Source organism: Choloepus didactylus, chromosome 1 (genome assembly GCF_015220235.1).
Source record: "Choloepus didactylus isolate mChoDid1 chromosome 1, mChoDid1.pri, whole genome shotgun sequence".
Taxonomy (NCBI): Eukaryota; Metazoa; Chordata; class Mammalia; order Pilosa; family Megalonychidae; genus Choloepus; species Choloepus didactylus.
The window spans coordinates 97,181,068-97,204,107 of record NC_051307.1 but is presented as its reverse complement, the minus strand read 5'-3'; the positions used below and the strand labels follow the sequence as shown (position 1 = coordinate 97,204,107).

Below are 23,040 nucleotides of genomic sequence, written 5' to 3'. Positions count from 1 at the left end.
AATCTACAGTGAACATCATATTCAATGGTGAAATATTAGAACCCACTCCCTTTAAAGTCAGGAACAAGATAAGGATCCCACTATTGATACAACCAACTTATTAAGGCTCAGAAAAAAAATCGAAGGACTGAAATGTCAGAAACAAAAAAATGTCACAAACAAAATTTTCCTTTCTTGTATGTTGTTATTCACACACGATGACTAGTCATACAGAAAACCCTAGTGAATCTACAAATTGTGAGAATAAAGTTTGACAAAGCTGTTAGATAGAAGATGAATATCTAAAATAATAGCATTTGTATACACTAGCATAAAAGAGTTAGAAAATATTATTTTTAAACAGATACTTATCAGAGGAACAAAAACTGTAAGACTCCTAAGAACAAATCTAACAAAAATGCGTAAAAGCCTTTCAGGAGAGGGGTGACAATGTGATTGTGAAAACCTTGTGGCTCACACTCCCTTTATCTAGCGTATGGATGGATGAGTAGAAAAATGGGGACAAAAACTAAATGAAAAATAGGGTGGGATGAGGGGGATGATTTGGGTGTTCTTTTTTACTTTTATTTTTTCTTATTCTTTCTAGTGTAAAGAAAATGTTCAGAAATAGATTGTGTAGAAGACCTCAACCAACCCATCACAAGCAAAGAGATCCAATCAGTCATCAAAAATCTTCCCACAAATAAATGCCCAGGGCCAGATGGCTTCACAGGGGAATTCTACCAAACTTTCCAGAAAGAACTGACACCAATCTTACTCAAACTCTTTCGAAACACTGAAGAAAATGGAACACTACCTAACTCATTTTATGAAGCTAACATCAATCTAATACCAAAACCAGGCAAAGATGCTACAAAAAAGGAAAACTACCGGCCAATCTCCCTAATGAATATAGATGCAAAAATCCTCAACAAAATACTTGCAAATCGAATCCAAAGACACATTAAAAAAATTCATACACCATGACCAAGTGGGGTTCATTCCAGGCATGCAAGGATGGTTCAACATAAGAAAATCAATCAATGTATTACAACACATTAACAATTCAAAAGGGAAAAATCAAATGATCATCTCAATAGATGCTGAAAAAGCATTTGACAAAATCCAACATCCCTTTTTGATAAAAACACTTCAAAAGGTAGGAATTGAAGGAAACTTCCTCAATATGATAAAAAGCATATATGAAAAACCCACAGCCACCATAGTACTCAATGGTGAGAGACTGAAAGCCTTCCATCTAAGATCAGGAACAAGACAAGGATGCCCGCTGTCACCACTGTTATTCAACATTGTGCTGGAAGTGCTAGCCAGGGCAATCCGGCAAGATAAAGAAATAAAAGGCATCCAAATTGGAAAAGAAGAAGTAAAACTGTCATTGTTTGCAGATGATATGATCTTATATCTGGAAAACCCTGAGAAATCGACGATACAGCTACTAGAGCTAATAAACAAATTTAGCTAAGTAGCGGGATACAAGATTAATGCACCTAAGTCAGTAATGTTTCTATATGCTAGAAATGAACAAACTGAAGAGACACTCAAGAAAAAGATACCATTTTCAATAGCAACTAAAAAAATCAACTACCTAGGAATAAACTTAACCAAAGATGTAAAAGACCTATACAAAGAAAACTACGTAATTCTACTAAAAGAAATAGAAGGGGACCTTAAAGGATGGAAAAATATTCCATGTTCATGGATAGGAAGGCTAAATGTCATTAAGATGTCAATTCTACCCAAACTCATCTACAGATTCAATGCAATCCCAATCAAAATTCCAACAACCTACTTTGCAGACTTGGAAAAGCTAGTTATCAAATTTATTTGGAAAGGGAAGATGCCTCGAATTGCTAAAGACACTCTAAAAAAGAAAAACGAAGTGGGAGGACTTACACTCCCTGACTTTGAAGCTTATTATAAAGCCACAGTTGTCAAAGCAGCATGGTACTGGCACAAAGATAGACATATAGATCAATGGAATCGAACTGAGAATTCAGAGATAGACCCTCAGATCTATGGCCGACTGATCTTTGATAAGGCCCCCAAAGTCACTGAACTGAGTCATAATGGTCTTTTCAACAAATGGGGTTGGGAGAGTTGGATATCCGTATCCAAAAGAATGAAAGAGGACCCCTACCTCACACCCTACACAAAAATTAACTCAAAATGGATGAAAGATCTCAATATAAAAGAAAGTACCATAAAACTCCTAGAAGATAATGTAGGAAAACATCTTCAAGACCTTGTATTAGGCGGCCACTTCCTAGACTTTACACCCAAAGCACAAGCAACAAAAGAAAAAATAGATAAATGGGAATTCCTCAAGCTTAGAAGTTTCTGCACCTCAAAGGAATTTCTCAAAAAGGTAAAGAGGCAGCCAACTCAATGGGAAAAAATTTTTGGAAACCACGTATCTGACAAAACACTGATATCTTGCATATATAAAGAAATCCTACAACTCAGTGACAATAGTACAGACAGCCCAATTATAAAATGGGCAAAAGATATGAAAAGACAGTTCTCTGAAGAGGAAATACAAATGGCCAAGAAACACATGAAAAAATGTTCAGCTTCACTAGCTGTTAGAGAGATGCAAATTAAGACCACAATGAGATACCATCTAACACCGATTAGAGTGGCTGCCATTAAACAAAAAGGAAACTACAAATGCTGGAGGGGATGTGGAGAAATTGGGACTTTTATTCATTGTTGGTGGGACTGTATAATGGTTCAGCCACTCTGGAAGTCAGTCTGGCAGTTCCTTAGAAAACTAGATATAGAGTTACCGTTCAATCCAGCGATTGCACTTCTCGGTATATACCCGGAAGATCGGAAAGCAGTGACACGAACAGATATCTGCACGCCAATGTTCATAGCAGCATTATTCACAATTGTCAAGAGATGGAAACAACCCAAATGTCCTTCAACAGATGAGTGGATAAATAAAATGTGGTATATACACACGATGGAATACTACACGGCAGTAAGAAGGAACAATCTCGTGAAACATATAACAACATGGATGAACCTTGAAGACATAATGCTGAGTGAAATAAGCCAGGCACAAAAAGAGAAATATTATATGCTACCACTAATGTGAATTTTGAAAAATGTAAAACAAATGGTTTATAATGTAGAATGTAGGGGAACTAGCAGTAGAGAGCAATTAAGGAAGGGGAACAATAATCCAACAAGAACAGATAAGCTATTTAACGTTCTGGGGATGCCCAGGAATGACTATGGTCTGTTAATTTCTGATGGATATAGTAGGAACAAGTTCACAGAAATGTTGCTATATTAGGTAACTTTCTTGGGGTAAAGTAGGAACAGGTTGGAAGTAAAGCAGTTATCTTAGGTTAGTTGTCTTTTTCTTACTCCCTTGTTATGGTCTCTTTGAAATGTTCTTTTATTGTATGTTTTTTTTTTTTTTTAATTTTTTTTCATACAGTTGATTTAAAAAAGAAAGGAAAATTAAAAAAAAAAAAAGAAAAACAAGGAAAAAAATATGTAGTGCCCCCTTGAGGAGCCTGTGGAGAATGCAGGGGTATTCGCCTACCCCACCTTGATGGTTGCTAACATGACCACAGACATAGGGGACTGGTGGTTTGATGGGTTGAGCCCTCTACCATAGGTTTTAACCTTGGGAAGACGGTTGCTGCAAAGGAGAGGCTAGGCCTCCCTATAATTGTGCCTAAGAGCCTCCTCTCGAATGCCTCTTTGTTGCTCAGATGTGGCCCTCTCTCTCTAGTTAAGCCAACTTAAAAGGTGAAATCACTGCCCTCCCCTCTACGTGGGATCAGACACCCAGGAGAGTGAATCTCCCTGGCAACGTGGAATATGACTCCCGGGGAGGAATGTAGACCTGGCATCGTGGGACGGAGAACATCCTCTTGACCAAAAGGGGGATGTGAAATGAAATGAAATAAGCTTCAGTGGCAGAGAGATTCCAAAAGGAGCCGAGAGGTCACTCTGGTGGGCACTCTTATGCACACTTTAGACAACCCTTTTTAGTTTCTAAAGAATTGGGGTAGCTGGTGGTGGATACCTGAAACTTTCAAACTACAACCCAGAACCCATGAAGCTCGAAGACAGTTGTATAAAAATGTAGCTTATGAGGGGTGACAATGGGATTGGGAAAGCCATAAGGACCGCACTACACTTTGTCTAGTTTATGGATGGATGAGTAGGAAAATCGGGGAAGGAAACAAACAAACAAGCAGACAAAGGTACCCAGTGTTCTTTTTTACTTCAGTTGCTCTTTTTCACTTTAATTATTATTCTTGTTATTTGTGTGTGTGTGCTAATGAAGGTGTCAGGGATTGATTTAGGTGATGAATGTACAACTATGTAATGGTACTGTGAACAATCGAACGTACGATTTGTTTTGTATGACTGCATGGTATGTGAATATATCTCAATAAAATGAAGATTAAAAAAAAAAAGAAATAGATTGTGGTGATGAACGCATAACTATATGATCGTACTGTGAACAGCTGATTATACACCATGGATGACTATAAGGTATGTGAATATATTTCAATAAAACTGAATTAAAAAAAAAACAAAACAAAAAAACCTTTCAGGAGAAAATACTTTACTGAAAGATATTCAAGAAGATTCTAAAGATATAGAGATAGTGCTCATAGAAAGGGAGAGTAAATCAATTCTCCCCCAAATTTATTCATAAACTCAATTTAATTCTAATAAACATTCCCTAGGCCTCCCTATAACTGTATCTAAGAGCCTCCTCCTGAATGCCTCTTTGTTGCTCAGATGTGGCCCTCTCTTTCTAGGAAGCCAACTTGGCAGGTGAAAATCACTGCCCTCCCGGCTACGTGGGACCTGACACCCAGGGAAGTGAATCTCCCTGGCAACGTGGAATATGACTCCTGGGGAGGAAACTAGACCCGGCATCGTGGGATGGAGAACATTTTCTTGACCAAAAGGGGGATGTGAAAGGAAATGAAATAAGCTTCAGTGGCAGAGAGATTCCAAAAAGAGCCGAAAGGTCACTCGGTGGGCACTCTTATGCACAATATAGACAACCCTTTTTAGGTTCTAATGAATCGGAATAGCCAGCAGAAAATACCTGAAACTATCGAACTACAACCCAGAACCCATGAATCCGGAAGACGATTGTATAAAAATGTAGCTTATGAGGGGTGACAATGTGATTGGGAAAGCCATATGGACCACACTCCCCTTTTTTCTAGTTTATGGATGGATGAGTAGAAAAATGGGAGAAGGAAAACAAAAAAAAAGGGCACCCAGTGTTCTTTTTACTTTAATTGCTCTTTTTCACTTTAATTTTTATTCTTATTATTTTTCTGTGTGTGGTAATGAAAATGTCAAAAATTAATTTTGGTGATGAATGCACAACTATATAATGGTATTGTAAATAACTGAAATGTGAGCTTTGTTTTGTATGATTGTATGGTATGTGAATATATCTCAATAAAATGAATTAAAAAAAAAAATTCCAAGAAGATTTTCCCTGGTACTTGACATGCTAAACTTAAAATGTATACAGAAGATGAAAGGCTCAAGAACAATTAAAAAGATCATATTGAACAACAATGCAGGTTGGGGGGTCGGGTGGGATTGTGCACATTCATACATCAAAACTTCTTATAAAGTCATAGTAACTCAAGCGATGTGTACTGGCATAGAGTAAGATAAAGAAAACTAAAGAACTCCCAAATGGCCAAAAGTAATATACATGAAAAAGTGATACACGGCAGGGTAACTCTGAAGATCAGTGGAAAAAGATGAAGTATTCAACAAGTAATTTTGAAACAAATGGATAATCATAAGGAAAAAAAGAAATTTGATCTCCATCTCAGAAGCTATAAAGAAAATTAATTTCAGATGGATTAAAGACTAAATTTGAAAGATGCATATCTTTATAACCTTGAAAGACATAGATCTGCTGAACTAAGATATGAAAAGCAATAAACACAAAGAAAAGAATAAATACTCAAAATTCTGTTAGAATAATAGACTACACAAGAGGAATGCTTTGTTCCTAATGGTAAACCAAAGCAGAGATGGGGAAAGAATATTTTATCACTGATACTGTTTAGAACTGCCAGCACATAGTGACATTAAAAAGCAAATGGATTTTTAGTGGGCTTTATTATTGTTTTTAAATTCTCTATAGCAATGTTACTACCCCTTACTACTGCTTATACTTAGAGTGAACCGCTCCCACCGTCAGCCTCCAGTAGGCCACTACTTATATCCATACACTAAGAGATATGAAAAAGAATGCTCATGGCAACATTGTTAATACAGCAAAAGACAACTAACTGTTTACCTACAGAGATGGAATACTATATAGCAGTGAAAATGAAATATATGTATCAAAATGGATGAATCTTAGAAATGATATGGGGAGGGAACAAGTCATAGAAAATTATAGATAGCAAGACACTATTTTCATAAAATTCAAAAAACTCTTTTATGACTTCATACATATATGTTAAATGCATAATGAAAAGCAAGAGAATGAAGGCAAACAAATAAAATAGTGGTTCCCTTAGGGTGTTTACAGGAAGGTGCATGAGGATGCCTTAATAGTACTGGTAATGCTACTTTTTTTAGGTTGGACTCATGGGTGTTCATTTTATTACTATTATGCTTAATAACTTAAATATATGTGTGCATATTCTTTTGCATGAATCAGTCATCATTCACAATTTTTTTAATGAAACAAAGAACTAAATCGACAGTGAAGAAGAGGCAGCATGTGCAAAGTGTTCAAGAAGTCGGTGGTAAAGGACAGAATAGTAATGAGCTACGGGGATCAAAGTTTTTTTTTTTTTTAAAGACTAAAGGACAAGCAATTTGTTTGCAGACAAAGGAATATGGGAACAGAAGAAAGGACTGAAGAAACAAGAAAGAGAAATAAGATAACAGGTATAGTTATTTTTAAGGGTATCTTTGGGTTATCATAACTGCATCTTGTAAAATCTGGGAAGAAAGGATCCTGGAAAAAAGTAACATAGTTTACAGACTCTTTTCCCTGATAACATAAGAGCAGAGGAGAGGGATAGATCTTAAGCCCTCGCAAACACTCAGAAGCCTCCTCATTTGACTGTTAACAATTTAATCTAATAATAATGTTCCACTTTCTATTACTGTCTTACTATTACTATCTCATATACTATGAACCATCAGACAACCAATAATTGATGTGCCTAAGCCTTACCTGAAGAACCTGGTCAACAGAGGCAACTGGATGCAACATGATGAATAATATGAAAACATACAAAATAATCACAGACAAAACAAAAAAATCTGAAAAAGAAAGGAAAAAAATTAAATTAGGGAGTTCCTTAAAATAAAAAAGCATACAATAACAACTGGTATACACAACAGCAAGTCCTAAATTTGGTTTTGAAACTTTTAACCTAGGTTGATGAAATATTTAATACAAATGCTCTATGCTTCTTCCTGGAGCATGAGACATTGTTCAAGGCCACGCAAAAGATTCATGTATGTGATGTGATGCCATAGATATTTAAAGCCCATTAGCTTTAACCCTAAAAGTATTTTGGAAAATAATCAGCACTTATAAAATAAGGTGTACACCTTTATAGACATTTATTTATATTCCCCCCAGATAAGACAGTTACTCTATAAGATAATCAGGCCAATATATAACACACAAATAAGAAATTGGACTATATATGGCAAAATGAGATTATTTAAAACCTGCCTACACTGATAATTATTACCGATAGTAAAAATATGAATAACACTTACTTTCAATGTTATGAATTCAGTACACATACATCCTAAATAGAAGCTTTCTAACTTGAATTTAAGTAGATTTCTGTTAAGTGAATCCATTTTTTTCAATGACTTCCTCTGTGAAAATATTTCTACATTTTTGTACAGAAAAATGTCAGCCTGAAGCCCAAGGCTTTGTTGATCTACACTTTAAACTAAAGGCTAACTCTGTGGTTTGTTACAGTAGCTGGGAATAGCAAATTTCATCCTAAAGTATTCTGTATCACTTTCCTCACTCAAAAACAATCTCCCTGCTCACAGTCATTTTATTAAGTGTGTAAGTACATGCATACATATACACATACACAAAGATACCCTGGTATACATAATAAGCCATAAAAATGGCTTGAAAATTTCCCAATTATATTGATAGCCCCAAACATTTTTTCATTTTTCCCTCTGGTCTGGATAATTTACAAGTTCCTAATTTGAGGATAACTTCAAACTCAAACTTCACTAAGACCATAAGTAACCAAAACCTTATTATCAAGGCTTTAGGTTGGATAAAATCAGTTAACAACCTATTCATAAACTATAAGCAAGGGGTCTCAGTAGTTTTAAAATGGGGGGGGGGGGGCATTTGTAAATACAGACTTTATTAATGAGATACTTTATAGGCATCTGATATATATCATTTTATAGGAAAGAACATACCTAGAAGCTTAAGCTAAAAATTACACAATCATTCATGTCAAAAGTGGGGAAACTTTTTTACTAGGAGCCACTGACCCACAGGATGAAAAAACTGGGGACCCACATTAGGTAAAAAGCCATTTTACTAGATTTTTTGTTTAAACATTCTATTAAATTGCAAACAGAAAATGTAACATTCTTTTCAATAAACGCAGCAACTAAAGTAACATGTTATTTAAATAGCTATTGTGGCAAGTTAAAGGAAAAGTATTTACGAAGTAGTAGTTGGAAATATACAAACACACAAATGAAAAAAGACAAAAAGAAATCAGAATATAAATGCCAGGGAGAGACATGGAGACATAATTTTATTTCAATAACCTATATCAATATAGAATTTTTTTCAAAACCTATTACATTTTTATAGTATTAAGCAAAAACAGATTTCTAGTGTTTCTCAAATTTTCATCTGTTTCTCTCTAGAGCTCTAGAGCCAGCCATTTGATCCTACCTCTAAAAATTTATTGCCAAGATTTCTATGTACAGGAAAAAATAAATAGCTGGATCTTTCCTTTGTTTAGCTGGGAAAGGAAAGACAGACTATCAAAGGAGTTTGACAGAGGAGGTAGACAGCCAGCAGATTTATATAATCCCACAAAAGGAAAAGATCAATAAGGATTTCAAACAAGAATGGTAAAATCAGGTATTCATTTTAGAAAGGTATGAATTTCAGTTCCTAGATTCTCCTGGCAATGTCAGTAATCCCTCAGTAATCCTATTCAAGCGCAAATTATAACCAGACAAATAATATATCAAAACAAATTCTGTGTTGATGGAGACTGGGAGGGCAGGGGGGTGTTTAAGTTAAAGATTTAGATTCTCTTTAGATTTTGCCAGAACTATGTGAACATGAACAAGTCATTTGGAATCAAATTATTTTACCTATAAAATAGGGGTATGATGAAGATCCTGTAGGAAAAAGCAGATTTAAGTACTTAAATGTAAAGTAATATGTAAATTCAGGTTATTACTAGCTGTGTCCCAGTGTACGACAACAAAGACTTGTTGATACCAGATCCTTTTAATGGAAAAATCAAAATAAGGCACTATAAAGGCTTTCCTTCATTTTATTCCTCTCAGTAAGGGATTCAAAAGTATTGTGCTTCATCCTAAAGTAATTTGGGTAGAGAATAAAAATATGTATTTGGGGCCTCCCTGAAGAGCTGGGGGAGAAGGCAGAGGTGTTGGACTTCCTCACCTGGATTGTTGCTGATGTTCTCACAAACACTGGGGACTGACAGCTTGTTGTGCTGAGCCCTCTGTCTTGGGGCTGGCCCCTAGGAAGCTTGTTGCTGCAAGGAGAGGCTAAACCTGCTTATAATTGTGCCTTAGTCTCCCCCTGAGTGCCTCTTTGTTGCTCAGATGTGGCCCTCTCTCTCTCTAACTAAGCCACCTTGGCAGGTAATCTCACTGCCCTCCCTGCTACGTGGGACCTGACTCCCAGGGGAGTTAATCTCCCTGGTAACACAGTATATGACTCCTGGGGATGAATCTGGACCTGGCATCACGGGATTGAGAACATCTTCTTGATCAAAAGGGGGATGTGAAATGAAACGAAATAAAGCTTCAGTGGCTGAGAGATTTCAAATGGAGTTGAGAGGTCACTCTGGTGGACATTCTTACACACTATATAGATAACACTTTTAAGGTTTTAATGTATTGGAATAGCTAGAAGTAAATACCTGAAACTACCAAACGCCAACCCAGTAGCCTTGACTCTTGAAGACAACTGTATAACAATGTAGCTTACAAGGGGTGACAGTGTGATTGTGAAAACCCTGTGGATCACACTCCCTTTATACAGTCAGTATATGGATGGATGAGTGGAAAAATGGGGACAAAACCTAAATGAAAAATAGGGTGGGATGGGGAGGGGGGTGATTTGGGTGTTCTTTTTTTATTTTTATATTTTTATTCTGATTCTTTCTGGTATAAGGAAAATGTTCAGAAACAGATTGGGGTGATGAATGCACAACTATAAGATGGTATTGTGAAGAGCTGACTGTACACCATGGATGACTGTATGGTATGTGAATATATCTCAATAAAGCTGAATTTAAAAAAAAAAAGTATTGTGCTTACATTTCCATAGAGTAAATACTTGTCCCACACTCTGATACATAACCTCTTCTTTTTCCTAAAAAATGTATGCCTCCCCATTCAATAACTGGAATCTTCTGATCTATAAACCCAAATTTCAAGTCTTTTTATTCTTATCTCCCCTTCTCTTACTCAGTCCTTGTCTTTGAAAAGCTCTTATTCTACTGGGCTTCTAGGTATTGAACAAACTCAGGCATAGTAGATGAATAGAAAAAGATGCAGACACCTCAAGGAAAAGTAATAATGGCAGTCCAGTAATAATGACCACATAGACTGAGAAAGGGATTGGATTTCACAAGACAAGCTGTAGGAGTCAAGCAAGAAACAGCAGCAAATATTGAAGCCAAATTCTAAGAAATCACATGTAGCTAAATGAGAATATAAGAATTAAGTGCATATCATCAAGGTCTTAAAATGATAGCACAGTCAACTGAGAAAAAACAACTGGGCTAAGCTAAAGTTGAAGATGGGTAACTATAAACTGAGATTAGGTTTTGTCTACAATCAAACTGAACATGTAAAAAAGAGTAAAAAATGCTGGAGAGACTGAAAATGCCTTATACCTCCAAGATTGATATAAAGTTTTCAAAATAATAATCTCAAAATAGATGTAATGCATAAACTGTTTAGGTATCATGACTAGCAACTGGCCAGTCCAAGCAGATCTAGCAGCAGCAAACAACTGTTAGCTGTATATTCTACAGGAAGAAATGGAAAAGCTGAGGCTGTCTTTACCTTTTCCCCATTCACTTCCATCTATAATCCCACTTACACTTTATTTCTGTTATTTCTTATTTTCTTTTCTACTTTTCTTTCTTTACCCATCAGTAACATCTTTATTCCAAGATAAGGAACTCCAAAGACAGGCAGGCATGAGATGAAAATTAACAAAACGTATTATGTCCAATTTACTGTTTTTTTTCTTCTGTATTTTTCAGGAGGCATGTTTTCTAACAGCATGTACTTCCATTTATCCACTAACAAAAGTAGACAAGCTGCTTGTAGTAAGAACGAGCAAGAATAGTTAATGAGCTATTTCAAACTACTTTGTTAAATTGCTAAAGTATAATTTAGCATATTTGAATACAGGTTTTTAAGAATATATCTAGTGGTTAACAATCAAGTGTTTATTATTTATTCAAGTCAATCAGAAATTAAACGGAAATACAAAAATTTTAAATCTTTAATTTTTTTCTGAAGTTTTTCAAATAATATAAAAGAGGCATTTTAAAAATAAGGAATTAATCTTCTCCCTCTATCTGTTATTTTAATTGTATAATTATGGATAGTGCAATTTACTTAGATCTCTAAAATTAACTTTTCTGATGTGGCTATCTTGCTACCAACCAATCTGAATACCATTTATTAAAATATATTTAAAGAAATCATTGTTCTTTGATAGATGTTTTTAACTACCCTCGAACATGCTCAATATTTCCTTGAATTTTATAAACACTGAACTAGAAATAAAAAACAAGTTATCAACTTTAATAAGTTCATCTTACACTAGTTCATTTTAATTATAAAATCCTCGCAGAAATACAGTGATTAACCTTATACAGAAGTCATTTTGTCCAACAGCACAGTTCTAATATGGTTACTGGTAATATACTTTCTATTGGTTAAATAAGAAACATTAGTTCAAATAGACACACACACACACATACACGCCAATAAAAACATTTCAATATTATTGATACTTACATTTGAACAAACGTATCTGTCCAAAAGATAAGGTAGTATATAACCTGTCCTACAAACCAGAGTAGAAGTAAAGGAGGTAATTTGAAAATATTTTGTAAACTCTAACACAAGATAGAGATGCCAATGGTTGTTATTTTATGAGATATACCAAAATCTGTGACCGTGCATTTTGCCAACCAGACCACTGACATTTCTGCACAACTACAGCGAAAGAACAACTGTTATTCACTCCAAAATACTGCAGAAGTCTCAAGTCCCAAATGAACAAAAGATTAATTTATGTTCTGTGTATTAATATTAGTATATTCTCAATTTTAAAACTGGCAATCTATATATCTCTCTGCAATGGGATGTAGAAAGCTGGAGCCAGAGTGATAGAAGGTAAGAACCAGAATGTTCAGCACTGGTGTGGCTTTAATTTTTAAATTAGGTGGAAAGTACCATGAGAGTAGAAGAGAACAGTAAACATCTAAATCACTAGGTTCATTCTATTTGTGAAGATCTATTTTACTTTGGAAAGATATTTATGATTCTCCTCTTCTAAATTATTTTAAGGGAAGCAAGGTAGAAATTACAATTAATGCCAAACTTACAATTCTTGTAGCAAGGTTGCCTGAAGGGTTTTCCTTTTGAAAAGGCAATTGCCACTATGAGGTACTGAAAACTGGAGATAAAAAACACTGTGGTATTTTCATAATTTTGTATATTATGTGTATCAAGTTCAGTTTCATTGTAAAAGTGTGAAGAATTCCAATACGGACTTCCTGTTTTATTACAAGCACTAGAAAACAACAATAAAAAATTTCACATTACTAAACACAACACCCAAACCCCAAAAGAAATCAATTTTTAAAGGGAGAGAGAAAAAAAAAAAAACAATTTTACCTTAACTGCCATGAATCGCTAACATTCTAAAGTGTTAAAAGACAATTTCCCTCAATTAATCACACAAATTAAAAATAAAACGTTTGCATCTAAAAATTTAATTCTAGAAAATTATCTTAGTAGATAACTTGTAAGTTTAATCACCTAAAATGCTGTTGCTATTCTAATTCATGAACTGTAAAGGAATCTACCCATAAACAAACAGTAGAAGCAGTTAATACTTTTTTTTCTTTTTAAGTTTTAAAATGCCATCTCCTAAACTAGGGGTAGAAAATTTAGGTGTGCAAACATTCAGGGTTTGGAAGAGACCCTTAGAGATAAATTCCAACCTTTTCATTTTACAAATAAGTAAAGCAAGGCTCAGCAGGTGATTAAAAAACTGGTCCAAGATTCCCATCTTGTTAGTGATTGATTGGACCTTGCCTAACCATTATTTATGACCTTAACATGATATAAAAGCAAATGCAGGCCATATTATTTCAGTTTTTAATCAAGTCACATGTACATTTTTATATAAGACTATACAGACTTATTTTTACATGCATGTATGTTGCACACATTAGACACAGATTAACCAACTTACTCTGATTGTGGATGCCACACTTCATACCAATGTTGTTGCCTGACCCAAAAAAAACCCAAAGACTGAAATCCAATGCAGATGATAATCTGAGACAAAACGGAGAAGAGAAGGGCCCCGGATATAAGACCTGAAGGTGGTCTTTGTGCCACAAGTTCCTTCCAGGCAGGATTTAAACTCACTATATTGAGAAGAAAAGAAGGAAAGGTTTGTATCTAAGTTTACTTGTCACAGGAACTTTCAAAATATGTCCTTGTCTAACAAATCTTTAATAGAAAAAATGTCCAAAATCCAAGCCAAGTGTCATACATATTCAAATACTCTGTAAGTAAATAATTTAAACTTTTTTCAAAATAAAACTAAGCCTAAGGAATAATTTTTATACTAGTCTATTACATTCAGAAGAATTACTAGTACAAATAAAAAGAATACTTAATATAAGCAGATAAATTGCAAGATTAATCACCACCCTTATATTTAATTACAAGTTCTTTATATTCTGAAACCTTAATTGTAAAGCAACAATTAAAATAATACATTTTTCTTCCACTCAAGGTTTGAAGCAATATAAACAGAGCAGCAACATAAAAAATTGACACTTTGACCCCTTATCCACTTTCTGTACTGCAAAGCTTCTGGTTTTCCCTTTGTAATTAATAAGTAATTTATGAAGAAATACTTTGAGATCATGTAAATATCCTGTTTCTCACCAAACTGTCATTCTTTAGCCTGGGCATCTAGTGAAGACTGTCTAACTCAGTAGTTCTCAACTGGGAGTGACTCTCCCTCCCAGGAGACATTTGTGAATGTCTGGGGATATTTTTGGTTGTCACTAGGGGGTGCTACCAACATCTAAAAAGTAGAGGCAGAGATGTTGCTAAGCATCCTACAATGCACAGGATAGCTCTCACAAAAGTGAATTATCAGGCCCAAGATGTCAAGACCCTCGAGAAACCCTGGTCTAACTCCATCATTCCACGTATATTTATGAGCAATCTACTATAAGGAAGAGATTTCCCTTCTCTCCCAATTATTTATTCATTTCTAGTGTGGGCGCATGGTTTTTATTTTGTTTAATGGACTGTATTCCATTATCCTCATTATATATCTTGGTGGTATCACCAATACTGTTACAAACCAACAACTTGTGCCTCCTTATATGGTGCACTTAGAAGGACACAGCATTACTTCTGTGACAAAGCTGACAAAAATTAATAGCCTGATTCTAAAGAGAATACATCAGACAAACCCATATTAAATGGCTTATACTCTTCATAAATGTCATAGCCCACAAGCCCAAAAAGAGCTGAAGGACTGTTCCAGATTAAAGATGACTAAAGAGACATGACAACTAAACGAAATTTGTGAACCTGTACTAAATCCTGACAAGGGGAGAAAATTAGATAGTAAGGACATTATTGGCATAAATGACAAAACTTAAATATGGGCCATGGATTACAAAATAATATTGCGTCAATGTTAAATGTCCTGATCTTTATAAGTGTACTTATGTTAGAGAACGTCTTTATTTTTAGGAACTATCTACTAAAATATTCAGGGACAAAGGGGCATGATGTTTCCAACTTATTCTCAAATAACTCAGGAAAAAATGGAGAACAATAAAATAAACAAGGCAAAATATAAACCACTAGTGATAAAAGAACACATTTATAGGGATTCTGGAAAAGCGTAAACTGTTAACTGCTGTAATAATTGTTCATGTACATTTACCAAAGTTTAGTAAGTCACAGATATAGAATTTAATATGCTTTGAAATCAAGAGCCAAGCAAAATACTCACTTGTAAAAACCACTACCAAAATGATTGCAAGATCAATGAAGAGAAACTGGAAGTCTCCAAGGTTACTTAAGATCTACAGGAGTAATTTTAACAACATATTTAGTTTTCACTGAGTCTTTTTATAACATTGTCCCCTTTTCCCCAATTTTCACTAGTTTTAGTTTGTTTTTTCACAATAATGGACAATTTCAAAGTGACACTTGGACCTGTTTAAAAATTGAAAAAATTATTGAAATATATCTGCCTTGAAATAAATTTAAATATAACATTATATATTTACAAACATTCAATTTAGTATGTTAGCATAAAAGGCATCTCCTTAAAATTCATTCAATAAAACCTTTTAAAAGTTTTTGGCAAAAGAAAACATACACTTTTACTCACAGTATAAAACATTCTTGAAAATTACTATCCTGAAGCTTCCTTAATACCTAACATCATCCCTTCTGGTACTCTCTACAAATGGTAAAAAGGGATAGTTTCACAAAGACTCCCTGCAGTGTCACCAATGTTCATTTAGAAAAAAATCTACAGTGAATATACTTTGACTAAAAAATCCAAGACTACCTAGGGACACCAATGTTCTATGCCTTTTCTCCAGATGCATTAAAGTCCTACAAATTATTGCTGAAACATCTGTTCGCATTCTGTCTGTTCCTGTAAATATATAGCAAAGTTAACGACAATGGTAAAACATGCCATGACTTGACATTTTGAAGTGTTCTAACAAAGATGTCCAATCTGTGCTAAAGGCAAAAAAAGGCTTCAGCCACAGTTGTCAGCCTTAAGGAAAATGCTGTTTGAGATTGAGATTTTCAATCTGCTACTCACAATACAGTAAAGTGAAGGTAAACTTACAAACACTACTTATGTAGATTCCATTATTAATGGATACATTCAAAACCAAACATACTCCTATGTCAGATAAACCCTGAAACCCAGAGCAACCAGTCTCTCCAAGAATATCAACCAGTTTCATTCCTCTACCCCATAAGGTCAACATTCCTTTCCAGCATGAAGAAGTTAAAATGGACATTTCCCAGATATCCCTGAAGATCGAGAAAATTATTAAATGAGAGAGAACAGGTGTAAATTAGGATTTAACAAATGATTATGATTACTGACTCACTATATAGATATTTCATTTTAGTTTCCAGTGCATTAGAATAACTAGAAGGAAGTACCAGAAATTGTTGAGCTATAATCCAGTAACCTTGATCTTTGATAATGACTGCATAGCTATATAGCAAGCAAGCAAACAAACAAACAAACAAAAAACACAGAAGTCGGATGCCCATGTTTGTATGGATCTACTTCTGGTTGCTTCATTTTGTTCCACTGATCTATGTATCTATCTCTGACAATACTACACTTAGTTAACCTTCCTTTGTTGTAAGTCTCAAAATTGGGTAGAGTGCAATACTAGGGGTCAATAAAGAGAGGGATAAAGAGTATAGGATGTTTGGGGTTTTCTTTTTTCCTTTTATTTGTTTTTCTGGGGAAATGCAAATGTTCTAAAATTGATCATGGTGATGAATGCAAAACTATCTGATGATACTGTGAACCACTGATCGTATACTTTGGATGGATTGTATGGTATATGAATATATCTCAATAAAATTAAATTTAAAAAAAAATACGTGCTCGATATCTTAACTTAAAGCGCTTAACATTAAGTGTCATCTCTGTGAACAGTGTAGTGTTAGTACTCACGGAATACAGTAGAGTAACACTGAAGTACTGGATAATGCTGTACAAAGCCATATATTTAAACACACAGAAGGAGGTCATTAAAGCAGCACGGCCTTCCCTATGAAAACAAAGGTTGGTATGTGAATAAAAACATTTTAATCTCCTCCTCCAAATCACAACAATACCCTGATAGATGTACCTCAACATTCAACAACTATATCAAAGCACTTTTCTACCAAAAGAAGCAAACCAAAGCAGATATGGAAGAGTTGAGGGGTAGCAATTGATTTGCTTACTAATAAGTTACAGATCAAATACATTAATATACAATTAAAACAGGTTCACATTACTTTCTATGATAATTTCCCTTTCTAAATTATTAGAACAGGATATAAAGAAATAATAGGAAAATTTTCTATCTGTAATACCTGATAAGGTTTGGCACACAGGAAATACTAGGAGTTTTGGCGGTAAAGGGAGATGCCACCGAAGCCTCAAGCTCTGATAAGGAAATACCTCCATGTGCCCTCTTCAAAGCCTAAGAGTTTCAAGAGGAAAACCAGTTGAGTTTTGTGAATGATTTAGACTAGATTAAAAACTATAAAAATAAAATCACAAAACTATACTTACACCACAATCATTTGCACCATCACCACACATACCAACAAAGTAACTATGAGAAAATAATTAAGATTTTAATTAATATCTTAAAATATACAAAATCTCACTTGTTAAAATACTCCTACTATAGTATTATAAAGAACTAACAGACCATGATTCTCCCAGTGGATCTAATGAATCTTTTCCTCACAAGGACCAGAGTTATGTTGCTTGGGACATAGCACCGGCATATGAATCAAATGACCTAGGTTACTGTTGTATTTCTATCACAATATTAGAAAAGTCTTAGAGCAAAGAGCTAGGACCTGTTTGACCTTTATTACACTTATTTTAAGGCCACCAGTACAGATTTCTCCCTTCGAAACCAGAAACATAACTGTTTATTAAAACAATAAAGTCAGTTCTATCAAGATAGAGCAGGTGAGTAAATGAACTCTACCTCATAGATATTACCCAAAGAAGGAAACATGGATATTATACTTGAGCAAAACAAACGGGCACTCTTCAAAGAGGCACTTAAAATCCTCACCTATCTTATAGATGACAATTACATATACTTGAAATATTAGTTATTTTTCTGGGTTTGAACATGAAACTATAATTCGCTTAAAAAAAAAATCCACAATACATACTCTACATTTTGTAAAGCTTCCACCAATTGTGTCTTCTGATCAGGCGCCATACGTGCAAACACAGTGCCATGCAACATCAACTGGAAAAAACAATAATTTCTTAAATGTACTGTTTACAATGTATTTGTGTGAACACACAAACAAACCAAAATCACTAACCTTAGGAACAAGGTCTTGAAAATGCTCCTGTATTACTGAGAACGATTTTCCATTCATTGCAAAATGGTAACGAGTCACTTGGAGGTCCTCTAAGCTATCATGGACCAATTTAATTGGAAGAGCCTATTTATAAGATATGCAGATTATTTAAAGAGCCAAACCAAGTAACACAATCCTATTTTAAATATATTTGCTCCAAAACTGCATTCTTCCATTTGATACTTTAGATATGACATTAAAAGCTTAAAGTTTATTCAAAGTAAAAGGAAATTCAATTTTGAGGTAATATACCTGTGTATTAAAAAAAAAAAACAAAAAACAAAAAAACTTAAGGAAGGCTAAATATTCACTTCAATTTAAAATGATCAATGAACTGAATATTACATACCACCTAAATAATTCACTACTAATTACTTTAAAAACATGATAAAGATTTGAGAATTTTATTCTTTAGAACTGTGGTCCTCAGCTTTGGCTAAATATCACAATGTAAAAATTGAGATTCCTGGGTCTAACCCAGGTTCTACTGAATCAGAATCTCTGAGAAAAATGTCCAGGCTTCTTTTTCCATTCAGTTTTTTTATCTTGCATTGTTTTAAAACACCACTTTTCATTTTTTTCAGACTAAATTCAAACAAGCTAGCTTCAAAAGGGAAAAATGCATCCCTACATTACCTCCGAGTCAATTGATGAGTGACTGCACTGTGTTAGGGTATCTGCATAATGCCAGTTTATCTTGGCAACTTTCCCATCCTTTGGAGGTAATGCTTCAGCAATAATAACTTTATCCTGAGGTAGAATCATTCCACAGTCTCTAGCCACAGAGACAGCTGTCAACATGTTGTCACCTGATTTTCAAAATATTTTAAACCCATTAAAATTAAAATGGAAACATAAATGTATCAAACAACAAGTACTTGTGACTCAATTACAATGTCCAGTACCGAACTGGGCAGAAAGAGGACAATGCATGGTCCTTACTCTTAAGAGTTTAAAAATAACAAAATAAGGCCATAGTTACCAGAGTTGGCCTCAAATAATTCAAACATTTGCATGCTAAATATTTAGAACATCCTCACCCACAGTTTTTTAAGGTCGAAAACAATTCTCACTCTTTTTCAGTCATACACTATTTGGACCCATATAATGCATGGCACAGTGCTACATACAGAGCAGGTGCTCAATAAATATGTGTCAAATTAAACAAGGAGTGACTGGAAGTGTATACAAGAATATTAGAGTAAGGTGGGGGAAGGTGAATTATAAAAGCAAAGCTGCATAAAATAAAAGACATAAGCAAGGTAACAACAGACAGAATAAAAGAGACAACTTCTCAGTTATAAGAAGGAAAGAACTGAATAGAGTCACTGCAAAAAGAGGATCAAGTTAAGAAAGGATAAAATCACAAGAGAAGTAGGCAAAGGTTTGGGAATCCCACTGCTACAGAATTGAAGTGCAAGATCTTTCTTCTCCCAATTCCCACATGCTATTTCCAGACAGACCCCTTTAGAACACAAAGCCATTCTGTCATGGCAAATGGGAAAGGAAGAGACCCAGATGGAAAATGCCTTGAAGAAGAAGACATTAAAACTAAGAATTTTAGAGACATTAATAGATTTGGTAACCTTGAGCTATGATAATAAGATCCTATTAGATGGTTCTCAGAGTCTAAAGTATGTCTTATTGAACACATAAATGGCACAAAGTAAACATCTTAAATCTGAATATTTGCTAAGGAAAAAAAAAAGACCTTAGCACTGCTACAATTTTCACACAGTTAAGGAATAAGAATTATCTAAGATCACCAACAGTATAATGATTGCAGGAAACTCCTTCAGGTTTAATACTCAAAAAACAAAACAAAAAATAGGCTACTTTCACTATTATAAATGCAAACCATGATAATAAATGTAATACCTTATATCTAAAAATGTCATTCTAACAAATATCTAATAATCATTTTCTATGCATCAGGCACAGTCCTAAAAATTATAGAGGGTCCCAAAATAAGTAAAGCATACTCTTAAACCTCACAAATTGTATATTCTAGTAGAGAAAACAAATCTACAAATAACTGACAGCAGGCAAAGTACAGTAAGTACCATAAGAAAGATGACTAAAGACAGAAAAATGCAGCGATGTTTAAATTTCTATACTGTATTCCTCACTATTTTATTATGCTTTACTACAAATAGCATTGCTAGATTTCAAAAAAAGTATTGCAATGTTTTTATTCCTTCAAAAAACATTAAGAGTTCAAATAGGGCAATGTAAGATGGAGCCACTATACAATATGCTTCTACAACTAACTGATTATTCATGTACAACTTAAATTCAGTATTTTTTCTGGGTTCTTTTTATAAAGTCTAACCTGTGACCATAACAGTGCGAATGTTGGCTTTATGCAAATCTTCAAGTACTGCAGGTGTTTCTTGCTTTAATTTGTTCTGCATTATAATTAGTCCCATAAAATCCATGTTGTTTTCAATGGCATCTCTGCAGAAGAAGTTTTAACATGTGATGGTTTAGTCAACAGAACAAATTATACTGAGAAAGCAATTTAAAATATCTATAAATCACAAATTAAAACAGTTTACATGTGTGCATCTAGAAAAACAATTACCAAGAAATACATTTTTGAAATAAATGATACCTATTGCAACACAGAAATATAAAGATCAATATCTCTTTGTGAGACAATAAATCCTTCTAATACTAAGGAATGCTCATGTTATATCATAACCAAAACATGAATAACGATAAATAAACCCATTCCTTACTGTCCCCCATCCAATATAATCCAACTTAAATGTTAAGAGAAAAGGAAAAAAATGTACCACATTCAGAAGAGCCACAGTAAAAGCAGATTCATCACATACCTTTGATCAATTCTGTAAAACTGTGATTCTGAAAATATGATACAAGAACCATTAGCTGCCTAACACTGAGGGTCTTGGGACCCAAAGATAGGCCTTCTACAATATTAATATTCAATATAGTTATAAAGATGTTACTTCTTGAAAGACCTGAATGTCTACTATGCACCAAGTACTATGCTAGTCATTGGAAGGCCAAAGATGAAAAGATGATACAGATCATGGAAATCTTGTCCTCTAACTAATGAATGGTACAATATTCAATTTAGTATATAAAGGTTCACAGTATAAGAGAAATGTCAACACCTGTTCCTACAAGATAGAAAGGAAACAGAAATTAAGTCTCGTTTGAAGAACTAATGAATGAGAAAGGAGGGGACAGAACAGAGAGAAAGGGAAAGAGGGGGAGGAGGAAACCTGATGGAAGGGACAGGCCAGAAGGAACAGCCTACCCAAGGGCAAAGAAGAATATCTAAATATGACATGCTTGACAACTATAGGCAATTCAGTATTATTAGAATCTTTAAGGGGAGAAAAGGCAAAAGGTGAAGCTATAAAGAGAAAAAGAGTCTAACATGCCCTTCATAGGAATTAGGATTTAATTTTATAAATCTGTGGTTCCCAGTCATGCATATGCATGAGAATCACTTGGGTAGTGCTTTATTTTTTTACTACCCATGTTTAGACCATATCCCCCAAATATTCTGTTTTAATAGGTCTCAGAACTCTACTGCAGTTTTTCCCTTCAGTTATTTGGTCATCCACCCCACTCTTTTAGTTCTCATTCAGAAAAGCACTATAAACATTGCTCTACCCTTTTTACTTAATTTGCCTGGAATATTAACAGAATCATAATGGTTTAAAAATTTAATCACTGATCTACTGGGAAAATTACATCATTTGCACAACTTTTAAATCAACCTTATGCACACATAAATAAATTTTTCTTTAGGCTGGATTCCCAGAACTGCACTTGCTGGGTCAAAATGCATGAGCAAATTTAAATTTTGATAGGTACTATACATCTATTCTTCAAAAAAGTTTTATTAATGTACAACAGTATATTAGCAGTATGCTGTTAAAATTTTCCAAGGCCTTCACTAACACTACGTATTACTGATCTTTCCGATTTTCCCAGCTTTGTAGAAAAGAAGTGATGCCTCATGGTTTATTCTGGTTTGTTTATTTGGTTTCATGTTTGGTGTCCTGACAACTGTAGAGTCACATCATTTTCACTGGCCATTTGTATGCCTTCTTCTGATACTAAGTTTGTAGCATCTGCCTTTTTTTTTAAAAAACTAAGTGTATGCTTTGTTTTTGTTTTTGTTTCCCCCGATGCCTATCCCTTCTTGAAAACTCCTCTAGTATGTGATGGAGGCATTTGTAAGAATTCCAAATAGAAGACTGATATGACATCTGAATGTTAAAAAAGCGCTCTCTGGAAGCAGTGTGATTACAGAATACAAAGAGGCAAGTCAGGTGAAAGAAGTTGAGTCCTATATTA

At 34.4% G+C, this 23,040-nt stretch overlaps 1 protein-coding gene across 7 annotated transcripts in view; it reads right to left on the bottom strand.

Annotated features, from left to right (window-relative positions):
- ATP13A3 (ATPase 13A3) overlaps positions 1-23,040 on the bottom strand; it is a 91,093-nt gene that overhangs the window by 13,434 nt on the left and 54,619 nt on the right. For all 7 annotated transcript variants that reach the window (XM_037838019.1, XM_037838053.1, XM_037838036.1 and 4 more), the window contains 11 exons: positions 21,032-21,156; positions 19,336-19,508; positions 18,661-18,783; positions 18,502-18,581; positions 17,879-17,921; positions 17,677-17,786; positions 17,270-17,366; positions 15,557-15,629; positions 13,760-13,937; positions 12,885-13,072; positions 7,211-7,299 (listed from right to left, as the gene is read on the bottom strand). In XM_037838019.1, the coding sequence (XP_037693947.1) occupies positions 7,211-7,299; positions 12,885-13,072; positions 13,760-13,937; positions 15,557-15,629; positions 17,270-17,366; positions 17,677-17,786; positions 17,879-17,921; positions 18,502-18,581; positions 18,661-18,783; positions 19,336-19,508; positions 21,032-21,156 (1,279 nt within the window). The remainder of the gene's footprint in view (positions 1-7,210; positions 7,300-12,884; positions 13,073-13,759; positions 13,938-15,556; positions 15,630-17,269; positions 17,367-17,676; positions 17,787-17,878; positions 17,922-18,501; positions 18,582-18,660; positions 18,784-19,335; positions 19,509-21,031; positions 21,157-23,040) is intronic.